Source organism: Ictidomys tridecemlineatus, chromosome 13 (genome assembly GCF_052094955.1).
Source record: "Ictidomys tridecemlineatus isolate mIctTri1 chromosome 13, mIctTri1.hap1, whole genome shotgun sequence".
Classification (NCBI taxonomy): domain Eukaryota; kingdom Metazoa; phylum Chordata; class Mammalia; order Rodentia; family Sciuridae; genus Ictidomys; species Ictidomys tridecemlineatus.
In genome coordinates, this window is record NC_135489.1 from 89,087,724 (window position 1) to 89,110,657 (window position 22,934).

The window sequence follows — 22,934 nt, forward strand, 5'->3', positions numbered from 1 at the left end:
TGGCCGGGGTGGGGAAGGATCGGGGCCGCCGGGAGATGTGTCTGCCCGGGCCGCTGGGGAGTGGAATTCGCCGACGCCCACTGTGGCCCGTGGCAGCGTTGGGTCTGCGCCGTGAGGGAGGTGTGTGCAGAATCGCCGCGGCCTCCTCGGCGTGTGGCCGGGCCGCGCTCAGCCCGGCGCACCTCCGGGTCGGGTCCCCTTGGTCCCCGCGGCCGCAGCACCCCGCGCTACGAGCGGACGTGCGCTGGGGGACCGACCGGCCCGCTAGGGTGGGAGGAAACCACTTCTCTTGGCTGTGACCCGTGGTGGAGGGAACCTAGACGGCCGCCACGTCCACGTGCTGCAAAGAACCCGTCTGCGTCACGGGGTCGCTGCAGCACGCGGGGCCCGGAGAGGAAATCCCGCAGCAAAGCCGGTGGCCTGGCACTCGGGGACAGACAGGGACGTGCTGGGGGGAGCGTCGCTGTGCTTTCCACTCCGCGTGGACCTAAATTCAGGAGCCACCAGGATAGAAGGACGTGTTGAGGCCACTCTGGTGCAGGGGCAGCCCAGACCCTGGAAGCCCGGTGGACGGAACTGGCGCCCAGGTGGCCGAGCCCAGCGCCCGGAGCCCTCCGGCCATCTGCTGGCGCTCACAGAGGACTACCCGCCCAGGGTGGGCTTCGGCCGCGGAAGCCCCGGAGGGGCGCTTAAGCAGTTCGAAAAACGTGCCAAATTCGCCTCTATGTCAGATTATTCACAAGATTTATTTTGAAATCGTACACTTATTAAAGGGAGGCTTGTGATTTGTTTCCTAAGGTGCCGGTTGACTGTCAGCCCAAGGAAGATTTCCCATGTATTTAGCTGTGCACCAGCCACCCCGACAGTCCTCACCAACTCCCACTTTGCCGGCCTGAGAACCTTCCCACGGGCAGGCTAGCCCCGATAAGACCGGCCCTCCACGGCTGAATACACCCCTCTTACCAGGAAGCCTTTTGGAATCCTGGGCACAAACTGCAGGACAGCATAGGAAGATGTCCGGTCACGCCCTTGTGGGACTATGGCTGCCGGTTCACCACCGGGCTTAATGGGAATCCTGAATTGGATGGGTTCCAGTTTGCAGGCTACATCTCTGCTCATTGAAGTCATTTACCATTGGATTCAACTTTTTCTCTTCTCATTATTGCTCCAAAGATCATGTAGGTATAGTCTCAAGGTCTATAAGAATTTACGTAACTCATATTCTAACAGGAAACATCTTGGAATTAACCCCCATTACTATTTTAGGGCTTTGCAGGAATAATGAGACAGGAGTCCTCCTGAATTATCTACCTCTCATCAAATAGTGCACTGTTTAAATGGTTTGTGCTTTGGTAATATTAATACCTTTCTTCTAGAAGTGCAAAGAACTTTACAAACACCATCACACTCCACTCAGAACAACTTTATAACTTTTGTCAAATACGGAAATGAAAACTCTGTTACTAACAGAACTAAACCGTAGGGGAAAGTTGCCCAATGTTACATTCTGTTCGTTTTTGTTGTTCCCAAAGCCACCATAAAATGACACCCCAATGATCAAGGCAATAGTTTTAAATGTGATTGACATCTATTGTTTAACATGTGACAGGGAGCTAATGTTCATTCTCTTTGCTCTTTTCAGATTGATTAATGCAACACAGGTCTCAAAATATATTCATATATATATATATATATATATATACACACACACACACACACACACACACATACATATCATTGAAGTATATATACATAGACATTTATATGCTTTTGAGCTTATTTCTCTAGCTAATTTTCATGAGTCTAAAAGGTATGAAATCCTTGATTTATTTAAAATTATTCAAGTCACTAACAGTATTCACTTTTGGGTAGATTATCTTTTATGGGTTTGGCTACATTTTAAGAAAAAATTTCTAGTATAGTGGTATCAGTATATACCCATCTTCTTCCCTATAGTTAAACAAGTTTTACCATAGAAGTGCTCTGTAATTATGAATTCATGAACAATTCTCTGAGTAATTCCTTTCAAGGTACGTACTTCCAATAAATATTAAGGCAGTTGCAAAGTATGTTGGTAAAAGTAACTTGGGACTGAACTACTGAGTCCAAGTCCTACTTCCCCTGTGTGATCTTGGCAGCTTGCTTCACCTCTCTGTACCTGTTTCATGTTGTAAAATGAGGATAATCACAATGCCTACATCCTAGGTTTACAAGGATTAAATGAGTCACCACACATGAAGGACTTGGGGTATGCCTGGTCCAGCACTGTTACCTTATTATTGTGTTGAATCTTAAATTTTTGCTGTGTACTTGGCACCTGGAAGCTTCTGGTGACTAGTGATAAGACAAGGTTCTTTCCCTTAAATGCCTATGTTCAAGGCTGAAAAAATGGAATACCAACCCCACAGTTATTTTATTTGAATTGTGAACATTAGGAACAGAAGTCTAGGGTGGCAAGAAAATGTTCAGGGGGAAATGAGCAGAGGTTTAGAGATATCACCTTTGGAAAGTGACAGGAAATGTGTTCTGAAGGATTCGTGGACATCCCAGGCAAAGGAACCTGTATGAGGACCGCACTGGACCTAGGAAGGCTTGTTTTGAGTCACTGAACAAAGTCCTGTGGGCCCTGGGAATAAGGTGAGGAAGGAATACCGGGAGTTAAGGCTGAAAAGTCGAGCTCAGCAGAGGATCGGAAGCCATATTAAAAATTTGTGTCTTTATCATTAGAAAATAGGAAACCGTGGTAGGGTTTACACAATGGAGTCATATGAGCAATCTTTGAAAGGTCTCTTGGCTACCATGTGGAGATCAGATTAGCGTAAGAGAGCTGTTGGCATCGCTGCTGTAGTTTAGAAGAGGACAGTGTTGGAGAAATTGGTGGCTGGCACTAAGGCAGATACAGTGGAGATGGATAAACATTTGGGTGGATTTGGGAGATCTTTCAATGGTGGAATCAATGACCAATCAGTTATTGATTAGATATAGGGGGGAAGGGAAAGTGAGATGGTAGGGCTCCCTTCCCTTCCTCTGGCTTGTGCAAGTGGGCAGATGATGGCATCATCCACAGGACAAGATTCTGATAATGGATGCAGCAGAGGGAAGATGGGGAGGCTAACTAGATGTAAGCTAGCAACATTCATGAGAAATGTTGCATAAGTGACTGGATGTTCTGGCTAGAGTTCAGAGCAAGGAGCTCTGAGCTGAAAACTAAAACTTCATGCTTGGCACTTGATGTCCTGGATCATAGTGTGGATGAATTCCATCATGTAAGACAGAAATGAAGAGACTTTTCAACTGCAACTATTGTATATTGCATTAACTCCCAGCAGCTCAAGAGGCAGACACAGTAGAATCACAAGCCCAAAGCCAGCCTTGGCACCTCAGCAAGGACCTTAGAAGCTCAGCAAGATCCTGTCTCTAAATAAAATATAAAAAGGACTGGGGACATGACACCCCTGGTTCAATTACCATATGTATCTATATATCTCATTAAGTAAAATAAGTCAGCCCTTTCGGCTTCCTCTGGGGATGCCTCCTGTATTGCAGAGGTCAACTGCTTTGTATCTGGGATCTTGTTCATGAAATAGGTCCAACGATGAGATACACTTGTGTGAGATTTGGAATTAGAATGCTCTGGAGGCCATTGTTCTATCCCTCCCAGCAATTTTCCTGCACAGAGACATGAGGTTTTTCTTAGCAACATTCCAGTGCTCACTTATCAGCTTCCTGGATACCAAGAGCAATTAACTGGTGCAGGTTCAACAGAAGCTGTAACACCAGAAGCAAACAGTGGCCCGAGTGTCCTGACTTCTGGATCAAAGGTACGGGTGTGTCTTCAAGTCACCAGTTCCAGGGCAGCCTCCTCAGGTGGGAGCCCTAGTGAGACTGTTCAGTCTTGTCCTGAGAGCCATTCCTGGGGAACCCACTCTGGGTCCTGTCCCTCCAGGCCTCCCAACAATTTTATGAGCACTTGTCACTCATCCTGCTGGTCATATCTGGACGGTCAAGAGGCCAGGAGAAGACTAGGAGGGAGCTTGCCAGAGCAGAAACCTGCCCACTTGTCCCATAAGGCCACACCTGGAAAACACTCACCTGCAGAGTGAGGGTGTCAAATGAATGAACACAGTACACACCTGCAGCAGACCCACACAACACTGATAAGGAGCCAGAATGTGCACAAGGCCAGCAAGAGTCACGGTGATGCTGTGCCCCAGAGTTACATAGGCTTATTGCAGCATATTGTCAGGCATCTACAAGAAACAAAGTTCCCTAAAGAAGGCTGATGGAATTGTCACCTTGTATAACCAAAGCTGGAAGACACTTGTCCTGAGGACTTGACCTTGAAGGTGCAGGTGAAGTTAAAACTGTAAGATCAGCCATCTTTATTGGTGAAAAAGTCATTTGAAGAACATGTGTTCCCCTGTTAATCTTTTCTACTGTGGAAGCAGTGTGTGCTTATTGTGACAATGATACACCCAAAGGCATAAACACAACTTCCTCCTACATGTGCCAGTTCCCACTCCCCCTGAGGTAGCCAGTGTTAACTACCGGGGGATATGTCACACCCCAGCCTTATCCACACCTGTAAAAATATAGCTTATTGCTGTTGTCTACACATGCAGTTCTAGCTCATGTAATGGGAGTGCCTTGTTCACCTGATGGTGCATTAGACTATCTGACCAGGTCAGCTGGTATAGATACAGCTTAGTCTTTTAATAGCACAGTCTGTAGAACAGATTGCCTTACCGTGGAGTCATTTGTTTCCATTGATAAATGTGTAAATTGATGTACACTTTTATTACCACAGACAGCGCTGAGTAAAGATACTTATAATGTGTCTTAGCCTAGGATGCTTCAATTTCCAGGAAAGGTCCCAATAGGACCGCAGGATCGGGGACCGTTCTGTTTCACTAGACTACACCCTTGTTTACCTAAAAGGATGTACCATTACACCAACAGGAAAGTGCCAGGGTCCAGCGCCCATCCACACCAAGCGCCAGCTCTCGCTCCTCCTAAACACCTAGGAGCGTTATAGATGTCCTTGAGTGCTTTAGGCCTGTAGTCCTGCCCTCTGAAAATGTAGGCATCTGCCCATTTCCACTGAATGCACCCTGCTCCTTCCATTGCCATTCTATACATTGCAAAGATTAAGCATCCAGAGACTCTGCTGCTGACATGACCATGTTCTTAAAGGCAACTCAACCAGAAGATGCCTGTGAACACTACGTCCTCATTTGGCACCTCATCTGGGGGCTCCCAGTTTCTGCCTAGGTTTCTTTGCACTGCTGCAAGTACACCTAGAGTATATGTGCACTGTGCATCAGCAGAGGGTCATCCTAGCCCATCATTTTTCCCCTGTCATGGTGCAGTTACTCTAAGGTAATGGATGGAAAGGCAACAGTGTAGCCTATATCTTGTATTGTAAATGATACAATATGTTTGAAATGCTTAGGGCAGTGCTTCCCACGTAGTAGGTTTTTTTTTTTTTTTTTTTTTTTGTACTGGGAATTGATCCCAGGAATACTTCACCTCTGAGCCACAACCAAAACCCTTTTTATTTTTTATTTTGAGACAGGGTCTCTCTCCAAGTTGCTTAGAGGCCTAGATTCCTAAGGCTGGCTTTGCGCTTGGGGTCCTCCTGCCTCAGCCTCCCAAGCTGCTGGGATTACAGGGGTGCATCACCATGCTAAACTAGTTAGTTTTTAATAAACGATTGATCTGTGTTTCACAAGATTTAATTTCTATTTGAAAGATAATTTGTTAGACAATCCCTTAATTAGACATTGGTAAAAATAATTGGTTTCTTCATGTCTTTTGAAATATAATTTGCTAATCATTTAAATCCACAATCAAATTATGTCTCCTTAATAAAATGCTTCTTAAACGGAAGACAATTTTCCAGTGTTTTCTGAAAATAATGAGGATTTCTTTTAAATACTACTTATTCAAAGTGGGGTCAGTGATCTGTTTGAGATCAGCCTCTGGTGCAGGCTTGGAGAGACACAAAAGACTGATACCTAGTTTCAGTCCTGAAGAAGTTGATCTAAATGAACTTGAAGCCAGTGTGTGAAGCCAGTGTGTGAACTATTCTTAGAGCAGGAAGTTAAAAGAATTGTGGAAGAATAAAGACAGCAGTGATTAGCTTAGGAGAGTTGGAAAGACCACAAATATCTAAGCATTTCAGGATCTTTTATATTTGTATACACACAGCTACACTCATACTCAGACACATAACCTTTTCTAAGATTTCCTACAAACCCATTTAACTTCTTTTCCTAGAGATTTTTGTTGTTAAGAACAGAGCCATTTGTTCTTAGCAGAGTTATTCACTATATCTTGGAAACAATCCTAGTGCTCATCCTCAGATGAACACACAGACAAGACTGGATCCATGCACACAACAGAACAGTATGCAGCCTTAAAGAGGAAGGAAATGCTCTTTTGCAGCAGGGATGGACCTTGAGTACTATGCTGAGCGAAGTGAGGTAGCTGCAACTCGCGAGGCGGCTGGGGTGTGCCACTCACAGCACCGCAAGGGGAGGGCAGGCGGAGAGGGGGCCTGAGTTTAACAGGTGCAGAGTTCGGCTTCATGGGATGAAGAGAGTTCGGGAACCTGGCTGCACAGCATTGTGATCAATCTCAACACAGGTGAAGCACACTCGTAAAAATGGTCAAGGTGATCAGTAGGGCACTATGTATATTGTACAAATAAAAGGACACAACACTTTTTCATTTAGGGCAAATGGTTAATCATTCAAGGCTGTAAGAAGGCCCTTGGTCTCTCTTTCTCATTCGAAGCTCTTCTTACCTCACTTGTCTTGAGCAATAGCCTAGGGATCAGGAGCCCAGGGCTCATTCAGACCTGGGTTCAACCCTGTCATTAAAATGGGGTCAATAAAACTCTTGCCCTGCCAGGTTGTTGTGAAAGTTACATGAGATAATACTTCTAAATACCTGAGCACTGTAGTTGGCACGTGTAAGTGCTCCCCGAATATTGGTGCAAATGACTTTATCATTGCTGGGGCGGACGTGTGCCTATTTTTGTTTCCCTTTAGAGAATACCCAAGACTGGTTAATTTATAAAGAAAGGGGGTTAATTGGGCTCATGAGAATTGGGCTCTGGAGAATGAGAAGTCCAAGACCAGGCAGCCAGAATGGTAAGGGCCGGACTCAGCTGTGGTGCAGAGCAGAAGGTGAAGTGGGCCCCTGTGGAGGAGAGCAGAGGGTGCAGCTACTCCCAGAGAAAGTGGCTGCCCACCTGGCACTTCCCCAGACCGTCGCCCCACCGGTCTCTCTCACCTCTCCCAGAGCTGCCACAGTGAGGGATTCAGGTCCCAACATGTGGACTTTGGGGGACACAGCAAGAGGGCAAGTTGCTGGGGATAACGAGGATCCTACATTTATCTGGAGAAAGTGGTGCTTCTTGGATTCTCACCAAGAGGCATTCCCAAGGGGTCTCCTTTAGACTCTGTTGAATGGACACCAGAGCTGTCATGTAGATCTGTAGATCTCCACTACCATTTCTTTAGTACATTAAGTGAATTCTTAGTTGTTAGGTTGAAAACAGGAATGTGAATCCATTGGGGGATTCTTTTTTATTTTACAGATGAATACACATGCCCCGCCCTAACCCAGTGGTTTGGGCCTAGGGGCGGATGAAAGTGTGACCCTTGAATAGGGAGGCTCTACCCACACCCACCCCCCTCCCCCGCCCTGCCAGGCAGGAGGCCAGCTGTCCAGTCTGAACTATAGAGGTGAACAGCAGGGAAGCCTGGTTCCCTGAGTGTGTCCCACCCCCCACCCCCAGTGATGGCACACTGAGGGGCAAAGGCTGAGCCCTGTGGTGCTCTCAGCATTCCCAGGTGCACACTTCATGCCTGGCCTTCAGTGATGGACGCTGGAAGAGATCCCACAGGCCTCCTCCTCCGGCGGAGGCCTTTCTCTGGAATTGGAAAGCTAGGCAGATTCTGCGTGTGACTCACCAGGCTGTCCATCCTCTCAGAGGTAAAGGAGAGTCTGGAACCCTTGGGACACTCACACTGCATTCTTCAGATTCTCTTTCTCTCCTCTCGGCTCCCTTTAAGTGACTGGCTTGCGGATGCCACACCATTCCAGCAGAGAGGAGAGACAAGGCAGGCCTCGGTCACCCTCCTAGAATGACAGCACTGGGTCCCCACCACTGCACTCCCTTCCACCGTGTGTTCCACGCTCTCAACTATTTGCACTGCCCCACGGAGAAGAGCCAGTGTGTTGCATGTTTCAGACAAACAGCAGACCCACCAGGACTGCCCCAAGCTCAGTTTCCCCACCAGGGGAGAGAGACAGACACATTTGGACAAGTGAATTGAGCACATGGACTAACTAGGGTTATTCCTGTTTTTAATCGGGTCAGTAATTCGTAGAATCACAGGTTAAGCTGTAGGAATGAAGTCAGAACTCAGATACAAGTCACGGGCTAAGAAACAGTCTTTACGTTTCTGTAGTCACTTGTAAAGTACTATTTGGATCATGTGTGGCTTATCTCGCATCATCTTGTCAACACGATTCCAGTTCAGAGGAAGCAGATGAAGCTGCAATTAGATTATGCCCTGCCAAGAAGATTTAGTAGCTGTGCAATTTTGGAAATTAATATATAAATTCCAAAGCTGTTTGGCAATGTAGTCAACATATCTATCTTTTGAGAAATTTTTCAAGAAATCTTTGAGCTAGAAACCGAGTGCCCCTATAAACCCCCAGCTGGAATAACCCAATCTGTAAAGGATAATATTCTCACTTCCTGTGTTAGGAATGGTCAGTGATAGGCCAAGACAATGACTTTATGTGAACCCAGGGCAGCAGGGACCTCACACACGGCCAGACCCCAGCATTTGGAACAAGCCTGGGGTGAGGGAGGTGCTCAAAATATATTCATTGTTTAAAAAAAAAAAAAGGGGGGGGAGAGCTCTTCCAGGTCCTTCCTCCAGCTGTTGCTGAAGGTGATCTTACGCAACCATAGAGCAGCTCTCAAACAGGCAATACTACTGATTCGGTATTATTCGGGAGCCTCTATCTGCATTAGAACATCTCAGTTTTTCTGCTGATGTGCTTTGACTCCTCCAGGATACAGCACGGAGCTGTCCTCTCCTTCATCTACTCTGCTCTGTGAGGGCATCTTAGACGTTTTTGTCTTCCCTAGCCTTGGTTGTTTTGTGGATACCCAAGAGTTATTCTGCACGAGGTTGCACATTCAGGGTCTGTCAGGGCTGTCTTCTTATTCAATGGAGTTTTGGTAAGGATATGGTGACATGGGGCTCCTCAGGGTGTCCTGTGAGATGGCACCTGCTGCCAACTTACTACTGGTGGTGACTTGACCACGTGGTGAAGGTAGTGGCTGCCAGTTCTCCCCACTGTGTTGCTGTTTTCCCCTTGGGCATAAATGTCCTTGGGCAAGACAGGTCCAGACGGTGCAGATACGCTGTTTCTAGTCAGCACTAACTGTAGCGTCCATCAGTGGTTCTTGTCCCTCACGATTATCCCGGGGGGTTGCCCAGCAGTGGTTTTCTATTTCCATCATTCCTTCTGCACTTGTTAATTGGGACCAACTCTCCTTCTTCTCTCATTTCTGTTTTTATTTGCTTATTTGTTCATTGAAGTATGGACTCAGGGCTGCTTATGATGGTGCTCAGCTCCTCCCTCTGTGGCCACGGAAGGCCTCAGGTGGCTCCGGGCTCCCAGTGTGCCCACCACTCTCTTACACACACACATTTACCTCAGGTGCCACAGGACACTCCAGGATCATCCTGTTGTTTCCACATCCTGTAGGCCCTGATTCCTTCTTTCAGATAAGAGTATTTAAAAACCAAAATCTGGCCAGTGGGTATGCTTATTGCCACTGGAGTGGCTTTGCCTCTTTTGGTGGAAAAAGCGTGGACATAACGTATAGTAAACACTCCTGCACACCCTGTCCAGCTGTCTACACGGCGGAAACCAGGAGCTCGTGCTGAGGCCTTCCACTGAACACCACACAGTTCATCCTAACACCCCCCCTTCCTTTCTGTACCTCCTCTCTCCAGTAAAGACCCTTGGGTCACTCTGAGTAGATGTCCCTATTTGCTCAGTCATCACATGCGCCCAGGCCATTGAGGGCTGCTGACCCACACCTCTATTTGTATTTCACTTTACAGCAAACAATGGAACACACCGTCCCACCACCACTTTGGTTAGAGCTTCTCTTTGTTCCTAATACAGCTCAGTCCAGTGGCTGCTTTTGGAACTTGGCGATGCCCCCTCCCCTGTTCTGTCTGCTTTGGGGTGGGTGAAGTGTCAGCTGGGCTAAGAGCATCAGCCGGCTCTAAGCATGAGTATAGGTAGCACTTCCCCTGGGGGGACATGCCTCCCGCCCCCACTATCTATTCTCACTGGTACCTTTGTCCCCTGTTCGACCCAACACCTGTACGTGTTCAGGCTCACTTGTCTTACATTTCTTGTCACAAATGAGCAGATCACGTGAGCTTTCTTATATTACCCTCGTTTTTCTTGAAGGGTAGAACTTTATACTTTCTTCACCTTGCTTTGTTTCACTAAACATATCTTGGAAATCACTCCATACCCATTCATGGGGTGCTTCCTCATTCTTTTTTGGAACTGTATAGTACTCCGTGGTGTGGATGCTATTCAACTGCTTCCCTGTGTATTGACATTTAGGTTGTTTCCAATTTTACAATAACAGTCAATGAACAGGTTGTCCAAACCCCGGATCACCCACACGGTTACCCACTGTCCTGCCCCACAACTCACACCCCTGGTCATATGGAGGGTTCTGTATAGCTGGCTGGAAGAGGGGGAAAGAGCACCGTTTGGCTGACAGAAGGGTTCACTCAGTACACAGATGCAAGATGAAAACACTCTTGTCTTCTAGTCCCTAGGTCCCCTGCAAGGCTCCCTGTTGAGCAATGAATAACCAGGTGCCTGTGTGTTTTCATTCTGTTGGAGGCGTGTCTGCAGAGCAGGTTCCCAGAGGGGCGACTGACAGGTGAGCAGCTGTGCAGATTCAGGTACTCATGAATTCCCTTCCTTTATGCCGTGTGTTTCCAAGTCTGCCCTTCAGAACAAGTCCACCTAGTATGCTACGCCCAAGGGTAGAAAAGTTCACCAGGCCTTAGAGCAGAACGGTAAATGAAGATTCCCTCCGTTCCACATGAACACACAGGATTTCTCTTTGTAATAGAATAGGGGGCAACATGAAGTTCAAAAACAGCCACTGGACTGAGCTGTATTATGAAACACAAGCACCCCGTCCTTCTGCCTGAGCCTTAATAATTTGCTGCAGCAGGTTGTGATACTGCTGTTTGGTAGCTGCAATGGCACTGCCACTTGGTGAGCGTGTGCTACTCTAGCACCAGAACCTGCAAGCAGTGGGGACACGACACCCCCGGACCCTCTGGGAGGTGCTAGTCTTAGTGGTGCCGTATTGCTTGGGTGCACTGTTTTGGCCCAGGGGTGGGAGCGGTTTCAGAGGCTCCTACTCAGCCTTCCTCACTACAGTGGTTCTGAGGCTGAGTTCCTCAGGTCCAAGAGCATGACCGCTGGGTGGCCACGGAGGACCCACGGCAAGCAGGAAAGCACATGACTGGCCAGGTCTCTAAGCTGGTGGAGTGAGGCATGCAGATGGCATGTCAGAACGGCAGGTGTCAATGCCAACTGAGTCCCTCTGCCAACAGCCCTTGAAAAGTCTGGGCATTCCCTGTGTTTATTATTATTTTATTAATATTATTTTGTTATTTAGGATTTATCAGCCACATTGCTTTTGGACCTCCCTCTGGGGACTTGGCCACCTCTCAGTTAAGAGCTTGGAATGTGAAGACTGGTCCTGGCCAGAATGGAGCAAGGAACGTGGCTTTTCATTGGCTCACCAAACCTCGGCCTCCTGCTTCTCTGAACACTCTCTGTTTCACAAACCCAGGGCCAGGGCCAGGTCATCTCTCACAGTAACTGTGAGATGCCCGCTGCCCAAATGCCACCTTGCAATCTCTTCTATTTCTTAGGTTTTGGCTTAATACCTCTGTGACCCTAAAAGACATGGGAATTTCTCCAGCAGTAAGCAAGTCACTAGACACCAGCTGGTGACATCGTCAGACCCCACAGGTGGAGAGCTCAGTCCCTAGAACTGCCCCTACCAGGTGCCCAATCAGGCTGCCTTGCCCTGCTTCTGACAGACCAGCTGTCCATCAGGGTTCCGTGACCCCCTCTTGGGTGCAGTTATTTGCTTGGGCAGCTCACAGAACTCAGGGAGGCACTGGATAAAGGACATTGCAAAGGATAGCAATGAGGCACTGCACAGGGTGAGGTGGGGAGAAGGGCACAGGGCTCCCACGCCCTCTCCAGGTGCACCGCCCTCCGGAAACTTCCATGGTCAACTCTCTGGATGTGCTCTGAATCCTCTCCTTGGGGGTTTATGGAGACCTCACTGCACGGGCGTGGCCGGCCTGGGAAGATTCCTCACTACCCCTTCCTGGGTATGGGGTGAGAAGCCCTAGAGAGAGGAGGTCTTATGGCCTTCTATCTGAGCTCTAGGGGCCAGCCTGGGGGCAGTTACAAGCCAAGAACCAAGAGACACATACATATCTATAAACTTTACCTGAAAGCCAAGCAACCGTCTCCTGGAAGAGAGGGAGCAAGTGTGCTCCAAGGTGGCACTCGGGTGCTGAGTCTGGGGAGGAGCAGACCTAGTTGCAGCGACACCAGGATGACCCGGCCCTGCACATACCTAGCCCCACTCACCATGGTTGTCCCAGGTCTCCTCCACTGCCCACGCCTCTCCCCTTCAACTCAACCCACCCTCTTCTCTCCATGCCCAGAACCAATTGGACTTTTATACCCACTCATTGGCCCAACAATTTCAGCAACTTCTGTAGCCACCTCCTGGTTTTCTGTCCTGTGTCTCCCTCCTTCTTCTTTTTTTTTAAATTTAATTTTATTTTTTGGTACAGGAGATTGAATCCAGGGGCACTTAACCACTGAAACACATCCCCACCCTTTTTTATCTTTTATTTAGAGACAGGGTCTTGCTGAGCTGCGAAGAGCTTTGCTAAGTGCTGAGGCTGGCTTTGAACTTTCGATCCTCCTGCCTCAGCCTCTCCAGCCACTGGGATGACAGGTGTGGGCCACCACTCTGCGTCTCCTTCTTGCTGCTTCTCTCTCAGCACAACAGGCTTCCTCTGTTGGCTACAGCAGGAGAGACCGCTACTCAAAGACCTCCCATTCCCCCAGCCCCTCGGCTCAACTTTGGGCTGAGAAACTCATGTGACTCCATTTTAAAAAATAAATAAATAACAGCAGCTTCTACCTCAAGGCCTGTCCTAAGGAAGGGGGAGTGACCCTTATTCTTGAAAAAAAAACCCACAGAGCACTCCTAAGCACATACCCACCCTGCTGAGTTATTTGTCTGTAAATAACAGGAGAGGTCTGAGGTGCCAGGTGTCCCTGACTCAGTTAGGCTAGGTGGGGACCCATAGCAACCCCCCTAGCAACTTCCAATCAGCATGAGACTGGGAAAATACCTGGGATGCCAGATGACCCCCAAGTAGTTTATGGTGGTTGATAACATGTTGGGAAACCATGTAGTTTAGCACGTACACCCCTCGTGGCCTAAACCAATCAGTGCAAACAAATCCCCCATTTGTACTAACCAATCACCCCTACCCAACTTGTTGCCGCCATTGAATGTGCTAATCAATGTTGTTTGACTTTCCCGAGGTATGGAATGATTTGCTGTGTTATGTTGTGACACATAGAGTATCCCCCCAAACCTATAAAATCTCACTGATCAAAGGACCAGGACTCACTCCCTGGGACCGCTGTGTCGGGAATGGTTGTGAGTCCAGGCTCAAGCTTGCAATAAAGACTCTTGTGTGCTTGCATCGGATTCGGTTCCTGGAGGTCTATTGGGGACCCACGAATCTGGCATAATAGGACATGTTCTCTTGACTTACTTGTTGGAGAGGAGTCTAATTTCAACCCAAGGTGACAAATGAGGCATCTCAAGATCTTGGCTTAAGCAAGTCAATAAAATATAAGAGTCCTAAGATCTAGCAATTAATTTGTTCACTTTAATTCAGAGTAGCTTTTCAGTTCCATGTGCACTGCTCTCAGCTTTCCCAGGGGACAGCCCGTGAGCTGTGCTCCCAGCAGCCACTCACAGGCAGTGGGCAGGCCTGGTGGTCACCCATCAGGCTTCCTCACCTGCAACCCACCCCCCTCTGTTCAGTCTGAACATCTGCAACAATTGGAGGAGGCATCTGAGCCACTTGTGATGAATCCTGCTCTTTTTTTTAAGCACATAAGGAAAGAATAAGACCACAGTGGCCTGAGGGGATGACAGCTGATGGGAACTCACACAGCTGTCAACATCATTTTAGCATTTTTATGCTGGACTCATACCTACAATATACGAAAATAGCAATCCAAAATGAAGTCAGGTTATAATGTGAATTTAAAAATAGAGTTTTTAAAAAAGTCTCAGATGCCAAAACAAAATCCACTCCAAGGTAAATGTGTTCTTTTTCCTAAGTACATCAAGTGCTTGCAAAGGCACTAAGTATGGGCATGAGCCCTTTACTTTCCTGTGCTTATTTCATGCAGAGTTTTATTTGAGTCGATTCAACTCTGATAAATTCCTGCCTAAATTTCTTAACTTCCGCTGGTTCCTGTTGAATCTGTAATTAAAGTTGTTATTTTTAAAAAGAAAGAAGGATCTTTTTTTAATATTTATTTTTTAGTTGTAGTTGGACACAATACCTTTATTTTATTTATTTTTATGTGGTGCTCAGGATAGAACCCAGGGCCTCTTGTGTGCTAGGCGAACATTCTACTGCTGAGCCACAATCCCAGCCCTGGAAGGGAGGCTCTTTACTGTGTGAGGGAGTCCAGGCTCCAAGGTCTCGTGGGCCAAGTGCCAGGTTGTCTCTGGGTTTGCACCCTGACTTTCCTTTGCACCTTTGGGTCAGCCTTGTTTTTTAGTTAATTTCCATCTCCATAGAATGTAGGCTGTAGTTCAAATTAATTAGGGATAGGAACCCAGGGAGGGAATCATAGAAATCCATTCCTGATGAACTCCAGTGATTCAGTGGCTTCTGGTAGCAAGGCGCTACTCCACAGTCCAGCTGGCTACTCCACAGGCCAGCCGGCAGCAACAGAGTCTTTCTGAGGCCTTCCCTGAGAGGCGGCCACACCTGCCCTCCCTAGACAAGGATTTTCAGCTCACTGGCAACTTCCTTCTCCTTCTTGCTGAAGTCAGTAACAGATACTGACCTCTGAGTCATTGGACTCGAGTCCAGCTTTGCCTCTGGAACAATCTCAGGCATTCCTGGGGCAAAGGAGACAGAAGCAGCTGGCTTCCCACCCTTCCTTCTCCCAGGACAGAGTGTCTCCAGTGATCACTGTCCCTCACTCAGGGGTCTCCTGAGAAAGCACCCAGATCACAGGACCTCACAGAGGAGACCAACTCCACTCTTCCCCGTTCTTCCCCATGCAGCTCACTCTCAAAACTGCCATCTTACTGTATGAGTGAGTCCAGGCTCCAAGGTCTCAACTTGCAAGACTTTTTGTTTGTTTGTTTTAGTATTTTTTTAGTTGTTGATAGACCTTTATTTTTATTTATTTCCATGCGGTGCTGAGAATCCATCCCAGTGCCTCACACATGCCAGCCAAGTGTGTTACTGCTGAGCCCAGCCCCAGCCCCTCACTAGAAGTGCCACACTTCTAGCCAGTGCACAGCAGGAGGATTCCATTTTCTCTCAGTTTTCACAATTACCCTTTCTCCATTCCAATCCCTGTCTGTCTGACCAACTTTAGCTTCTTTGCATTACCATTTCTATGATCAACATTTTAGTTTTCAAATAATTCCTCATGTCTCCTTTCTGGAATTTGAAAATCTCGAGTTCCCAACCCTTCGAGCCTCGGCCTTGGGTGGTACTGACCACGCTGCCTAGAGCCAAACATTTGCCACCGTTGTGCAGGCACTTCTTACCACAGTGTTGAAAGGTCTCGTGGGCCAAGTGCCAGGTTGTCTCTGGGTTTGCACCTTGGGGTCACCTTGTTTTTTAGTTAATTTCCATCTCCAGAGAATGTGGGCTGCAGTGGGTCACAGTTCCCTTACAAGTTCTGGGAAGCAAAAAAAAAAAAAAAAAAAATCTGCCAAAAATCACAATAGAATCTTACAGTATACTATAGTGCTTGCAGAATACAACTGAGTTGAAATAACCACTTCTGCCTTGACAGGACAGAAGTGCTGACCATGGAGGAAGTGGCCTACGTGGAACCCTGCTGTTAAAGTGAATGGGGCTTATTTCAAGACAATAAGTTTCAAAAGCATTGCTAGAGGGGACCCACCGCTGTCCTCCCTGTTCACAGCCTCTGCGGCCCTGTGGCCTCCGCTCTTCCCTGATGCTCGCTATGCACTGGGGCTGGTTTGGGTCTTGGAAGTGTGGTCCAGTGCAGTGGGGCTGAGATGGAAGAACCCGGTCCTGGAAGGTGGAGGAGTCATATGCACGCGGCTCAAGGAGGGGATGGAATTCTGGTCTCGTAGGATGAGTTACTTCTCAGGGGAGCAAGGTCACCCCGTGCTTGGTCCCTTCTTCATGAGGCAGTTTCTCTTCCTGCTCCTCTCTCATGCTGTGACAGCAGAACCTGAACAGGTGGTGGCCCCTGATTTTGCACTCCCAGACTCTCAAACTGTGAGCTAAATAAATCTCTTTTCTTTACAAAGAAGCCAGTGTCAGGTATTCTATTAGAGCAAACAAACTAATATGATGTTTCATATTCCCCTTTGACTCACAAGCCATGTGCCCCTTTTAGTGGAAGTCACTTGTTAGCATAAGATAATTGATCATTTGAATAAGGCACAAGTCTTTAGTTCTAAGGCTGCACACGTACAGACTCAAGGAAGTTAGATTGGATCAGAGTATAATGAGAGGGTGTGTTAAAAGGAATGTGATAAATACCCAGCCTGTTAATGGGTCTGGTTTTCCACTGTGACTTATAAGTGGGGAGAAGGTGATTCTGAGGGCATCACTAGTGCAGCCTCTTGGTCTAATGCAGGGAGGCCACATGCCATTTCCTGAGATCAATATGCTTGTGTGCATGGCTGCTCTTCCTCCCACTACCCACAGAAATCCCTCCGCTCCTGTGGCTTTGCCGGTCTGACAGGCTCCAGGCCCTGCAGTGGGGTTACGGTTGCTGTTGTTTGTTTGTGGTGCTGGGGATCAAACCAGGGCCTAACCTGTGCAGCACCTACTCCTGGACCACACCCCAGCACCTCAGGGTATACTATTAGAGCAAACAAACTAACAGGATGTTTCATATTCTCCTTTGACTCACAAACCATATTAGCGTCACTTAGCGTCAGTGTCAGCAGGAGCAGCAGATGAGAGGTGGAAAACATCTGAGTCCGGCTGCTGCCGAGTCCCTGTGTCCGACTGAAGCTGGCCATCCCCTTAGGCTCTCCGATTCCACTCTCTCTCTGAAGCAGGTTCAAGCTGGGCTTCTGCGTGACCAAAGCATGGTAAACCACCTACTTAGTGACACCTGTGTCACACAAAATCCACCTCCACGCAGGAGAGCCACCTTTGACTCGGCCTCCATTCCTAGACCATTTATAGTCTGAGGGCAACAAACACAGAGACCCTGCCTGACGTGGCCCTGGGAGGTGTGGCCTGGGGCTGGAGTGTGGCCAGGACTAGGTGCTGGCCCTCCGTCCACAGGTCCAGGCCCTGGCTCCTGTCCTCCCCAGCGAGGCCTCCTCTAGGTCATATCTATTCCCCAGCAGGATCTCTCCAGCTTGAATCTCCACAGCTCTCCATTAGTTTTCTTTTTTTTTTTTTTTAATTATATAAGTGAAAAAAACAACAAAATCAGAGTGAAAAATCATCCACACACACAGACGACCAATCATCATGACATTTTATGCCTTGGGTTCAATTGCAGTGAAGCAGGGATCTGTCTTTAGCACTGGACTCACTTTTCCTTGTCTTGCCCTCCTCTCCGTGCCCTCCCTCCTCTGGACGTGGCCAGCCAGCACAGAGGTCCTCTGCCTGCTACAGGAAGCTCAGAGCCGCCATGGGACCCTGGGGAGGCAGCACTGGAATCCAGAGGGATATGAGCGGGCCACCAGCCGTGTTCTTATCCCTGGGTGCACACTGAGGAACCCGGGGTAGGGGCTGAAGTCAGGACCCTCCTCATGAGGACAGCAGCAGGTTCCCTGGCGACACCGCCCAGGAGGGCACAGCTGTGAACGTATCTCCTGTCTAACTCAGAAGCCTCTCTCCAAGAGCTGTGCCCAAGAATGTCATCTTCAAAGGAACAAGACCTCTGTCTCCCAGACCTCCCCCCCCCCCCGGGGCAGAGTCCTCTGACAGATGCCAGCGTGAAGTCCGGCTGGTGCGAGTCCCCTCCCAAACCACCCAAATCAGATGGAGTTCAGTTCCTTCCCCCAGCACTGGGCATGTTTAAATGATGTCCTCGTTTCCATCGGCTGTGGAAGATATTCACAGAACACACTGTCCTGTAAAAGTAACCACAAGGTGTCAAGACGGATGGAACCTTGGATTTAGGACCAGGGAAACAGGGATGACCATCAGGATCGAGGGATGCCGACCATGAAATCATAATAGGACTCGGATACTAAAAACCTGAACAACACCCCTGTATCCAATCAAGACTCAAGACATCATGGACTCACCAATTCTCAACAGCCCCGAAGAACCCTCCTCCCAGCTGACTGCCAGGGGGGACCAGGCATGTGCGTGTCTCCTGGCAAGGGGGACCTGGCATGGCCCCATCTCCTTGCAGGGGGACCTGGCATGGCCCCATCTCCTTGCAGGCGGACCGGGCAGGGCCCCCTCTCCTTGATGGTGAAGTTTTGACAAAGCTTTCTTCTTGCAGAAGCCTAGGCAGCCATAGTTTGGGCTTCTACGCACGCTGGGCAGCAAGCCTTGCTCATGTCAGGAATAACGTGAGTCCTGACCCTGCAGGGACCCAGGCAGTCTTGTGGAGTTGGGGCAGCAGCGGGGAGGGTGTTTCTGCAGGAGCTGGCGGCTCATCACTGAGAAGCAATTCTGTGTCTGCCCTGGCCACCGTGCTCTGCTACCAGGAGTCAAAGGGTAGTCCTACTAGTGGTGAGATCCCAGAGGACACAGGCCCAGCCCTGCCCCAGGGCCTTGTGTGGACCCCCTTGGCAGTGCTATTCCAAACTGAGGAACCCACACTGGAGGAGGAGATGCTGAGGAGAAGACGGCCAGTTCCCAGTGTGTTCGTTGGCTTTCCATTGCTTCAACCGAATACCCGAGGTTGTCAACTCTTTTTTTCTATTTAATTTTTTAAACTTATTTATTTTTTTTATGTGGCGCTGAGGATCCAAGATAAGCACTCTGCCAGTGAGCTCCAACCCCAGCCCCTGACGTTAACAATACTCTTGAATCTCTTCTCAATGGCAACCACAAAATTTGGGGGATTTTTGATATCATTGTCCATAACATTATTTAGCAATCTAGATATTGATAACAATGACTTTGAATCTAGGGTCCCAGAAAGTCATTGCTTGGTGTATGTCACCAATGTTAGATTTTGGGGTCCCCGATCCTTCAGATTGCATAGTTTAAAGGTGTGGGCTCACCAGTGGCCAGACTGGGCTCTGGTGGCATGGGTGGGGCCAACTCATGAATGTCTGGGCCCCTGTGTCGAAGCTGGCAGAATCCAGGAGCTGGTCTGCTCTGAGGGAAAGCAGGAGCAAGTCACAGTGTAAAGTCAGAGGGAGCTCCCTCCCCAGAAGTCCGTCTACTGCATGGAATCTGGACTCTTCCCACTGAGAAGACCTTCTCCATCTTGGCGCTGGCTTCTCCCCACGATCACTGCCCCGAGTGGCCGTGTGAAGACTCTTCTGGGCCCGACATCAGCATCCGCTCGAGCACAGCATCTGTGGTTCAGCGTCTCACACTTAAGGCCTCAGAAAGACGTTTCACCAGGGAGTTAGTTCAGGAACAACGGGGCTCCTCCTCCGCATCCTGAAGCTTGTTCAGTTCAGGTAATGACATCCGGGTGCTGCTGGATTTCCATCTTCTCTCCTGTTGGTCAAGAAGCTCAGGACAAAATCGGTCCCTCCATCTGAGCCCTGACACCAGCCCTCAGAGTGGACGTGGTATTCACTGAATGCTTCTAATTTCCTCTTACTGGTTCGCTGGCCTTATCATTAGCCCTTTTTGCAGATCATGCCAAATCTTTTTTGGAACAAGGGCCAAGTGTAAAGGGTATTTGGTTCGCTGTTAATGGAGCAAAGGAGGCCCAACTCTGAGGTATCTCTGAGGTGGCCAGGGCAGGCCCACGGCCAGGGGAGGCCCACGGCCAGGCGATGGGCAGCACCACTAGAATCTTCCCCAGAGATTGCCACCCACCTGGATAAACAAAGTCGCCCACAGCTCTGTGACAGATGTCCCCTTCAAGGAGTGTGCTGCCCCTCAGCCCCCAGGATTGATTGGTTCACATACAGCAAACCTCTGATTGCCAGGTCTTTGCATTTTTTCAAGCAAATCTAAAAATTTATATTTTAGAGGAAATCCTGGTCTTTAAAGTGTTGGCCATAAATTCATATTTTTAAAAACATTTGGACCAGCATAAAAGAGAACAGTGGCTGCTGGGTGGGGTGAGGGGGAAACGGGAGTGACTGTTCAGTGGGAACAGAGCTCAGTCACACAAGATAAGGTCACCTGCCTGGAGTGAGCAGTGTGGGGTCGGCCACTAGGACTTTGTTCAGAGGGCAGATCGGCTCAGGTGTTCATGTTACAATAACAGAAAGCAAAGGAACCTGAGGCCACTCTGCAGGGGGCAGGTGGCAGGTGTGAGCACTTGGCCAGACTCCTCCAGCTGCCCAGGGTCAGGGTGAGCAGTTCCTGGTACATCAATCGTGCCTCAGTGAAGCTGTTCAAAAAATAACCAGCCACTCTGGACCAAGCCAACACCTGAGGTCCAGACCTGGGCCTTTGGGATTGGAGACACCTGGGATTAGAAATCAGGAACCAGTAACCAGGGAGACAAGGCAGGAACTTTGCCACCAGGGCATTGATGTCATAATGACACCAAGGGCAGGGGAACGTGAGACTCTGAGAAAACCCAACTTTTGAGCTCTGTCTCAGATCTTTAAGGATGGATTAGTAAAGGAGCCCTGGCCTGAAACCTGGGGAGAGCCTCAGCTGCAGGCAGCTCCTCGGCACTCCCAGCATGAGACGTGTGGCCAGCCAAGGCACCCGTCTCTTCCAAACTCTTTATTTCCAAAAGTCTTTTATCAGAATCCCCAAAGGTAGGTGAGCCCCACAAGAAAAGACCTTTCCACTCATCTTTCAGTCGTATTCTCCTACAAAGGAGTTACCTAAGTTCCCAATGTTGCTGCAAAAAATGAGCAGAATTTTCAAAGGCAAATGGAAAAATAAAACTGAGATTGAAAATGAGGGGGCACTGGGGCTCTCGATGTCCACCCACGGAATCTCTGCTTCAGCTCTCCCCTCAGCAAGAAGCTCACCACGGCTTCAATGCTGTCAGAGCAGTGCCATTCACACATCCACTTTGGTCACACTTGGTTTGTAAATCAAACAACAACAACAACAAAACCACAAGCTGTAAACTGCCGGCTGTTGACAGTGTTCTCGAAATATATGGTCACTTTAATTCTGCGATGGCTGCCTCGAGTTTCTCTACCAGGGCCCCGCTGAACTCGCCCACCTTCTCCTCCTTCTTATAAAACTGGAAGGTTGGGAGGGAGAAGACCTCCAAGTCCTTCACCAGCTCCTCGCAGGCGTCGATGTCCACCTCCAGGAACAGCACGTCCTTGTGCCTCAGGGACAGGGCGTGGAAGAGCGGCCGGATATGCCTGCAAGGCCCGCACCAGGTGGCCGAGAATTCCACGGCCACCAGCCGCTCGCCGGCCGTCGTGAGCACCTCCTGGAGGTCCTCCTTGTCCAAGATCACTTTCACCAAGTCCTCCTCCAGGGGCTCCAGCGCCTTGTCCTCGGGCTCCAGGAGGTCGTCGTCCTTGGGCGGGAGGGCTTCCTCAGAGGGCTCGGGGACATCACCCGGCTCGGGCTGCAGGGCTTCCTCTACAGAGGCAGGGACACTGCCCAACACGGGTTGGAAGGTCTCCTCTATTGACTTGGGGGCCATTCCCACTGTGGCCTCAGTGGCTTCTTCTAAGGACTTGGGGACACTGCCCACCCTGGGCTGGAAGGCTTGTCCTAAGGTCTTGGAGATGATGCCCAACCTGGACTGGGTGGCTGGTCCGAAGGACTTGGGGGCCTTCCCTGCTCTGGCATGGATGGCTTCGTCTAGGGACTTGGGGGAGTCCCACTTCTTGGGCTGGGTGCCCTTCTCGGAGGCCTGCAGACTGTGGCCCTGCAGGGGCTCTGTGATGTTGGCGGGGGCCTTGGGGGGGTTCCTGAGCTTGAGCTGCATGGCTTTCGCCAGGAGCTTGGGGGTGCTGCCTGGCTTGGGCTGGGCAGGGTCTGCAGAGGACTTGGGAATGCTCCCCGGCTTGGGGAGCGCAGTTTTGGCTGTGGTCTTAGAGAACTGCGGAGACTGGGGGTTTTTCGCTGAGAACTTGGGGAGGTCACTGCTCTGCTGCAGGCTCTGGGACCTTTCTGTGGCGAGCTGGAGAGCGTGATCAACCCCAGGGACAAAGGTCTTCTCTTTGGCCTTGGCTGTGTCCAAGAACTCGGGGACCCGAAGAGCCCCTTTGTTGGGCAGAACCTGCAATGGGCTTTCTGAACAACAACAACAAGAAAAGTAGATAGATAAAGTGAAAAATGTGAAAGGAGAAGTAAAACTCTTTGGGCTCCTACCCGGAGGAGGGCTGCCGCCCTTCCCAGGTCCTCCGTGGGGTCTGGTGAATGAGGTGCTAATGCCAATGATGTCATTCA

At 49.2% G+C, this 22,934-nt stretch overlaps 1 protein-coding gene and 1 long non-coding RNA gene across 4 annotated transcripts in view; one reads left to right on the forward strand and one right to left on the reverse strand.

The window, feature by feature from the left end:
- Nucleotides 1–16,746, forward strand: LOC110599074 (uncharacterized). Of its 3 annotated transcripts, none has more exons than XR_002484993.3 (3): nucleotides 1–1,178; nucleotides 10,898–11,011; nucleotides 16,258–16,746. It is a non-coding gene; the product is annotated as an uncharacterized LOC110599074 (long non-coding RNA). The 3 variants fall into 3 exon arrangements; XR_002484994.3 differs by lacking the exon at nucleotides 16,258–16,746 and adding an exon at nucleotides 11,765–13,898; XR_013429848.1 differs by lacking the exon at nucleotides 10,898–11,011.
- Txndc2 (thioredoxin domain containing 2) overlaps nucleotides 14,772–22,934 on the reverse strand; it is a 15,414-nt gene continuing 7,251 nt past the window's right edge. Inside the window, exon 2 of the mRNA XM_005334899.4 lies at nucleotides 14,772–22,778. Coding sequence (XP_005334956.3) covers nucleotides 21,682–22,778 — 1,097 coding nt within the window. The 3' untranslated portion in view covers nucleotides 14,772–21,681. The remainder of the gene's footprint in view (nucleotides 22,779–22,934) is intronic.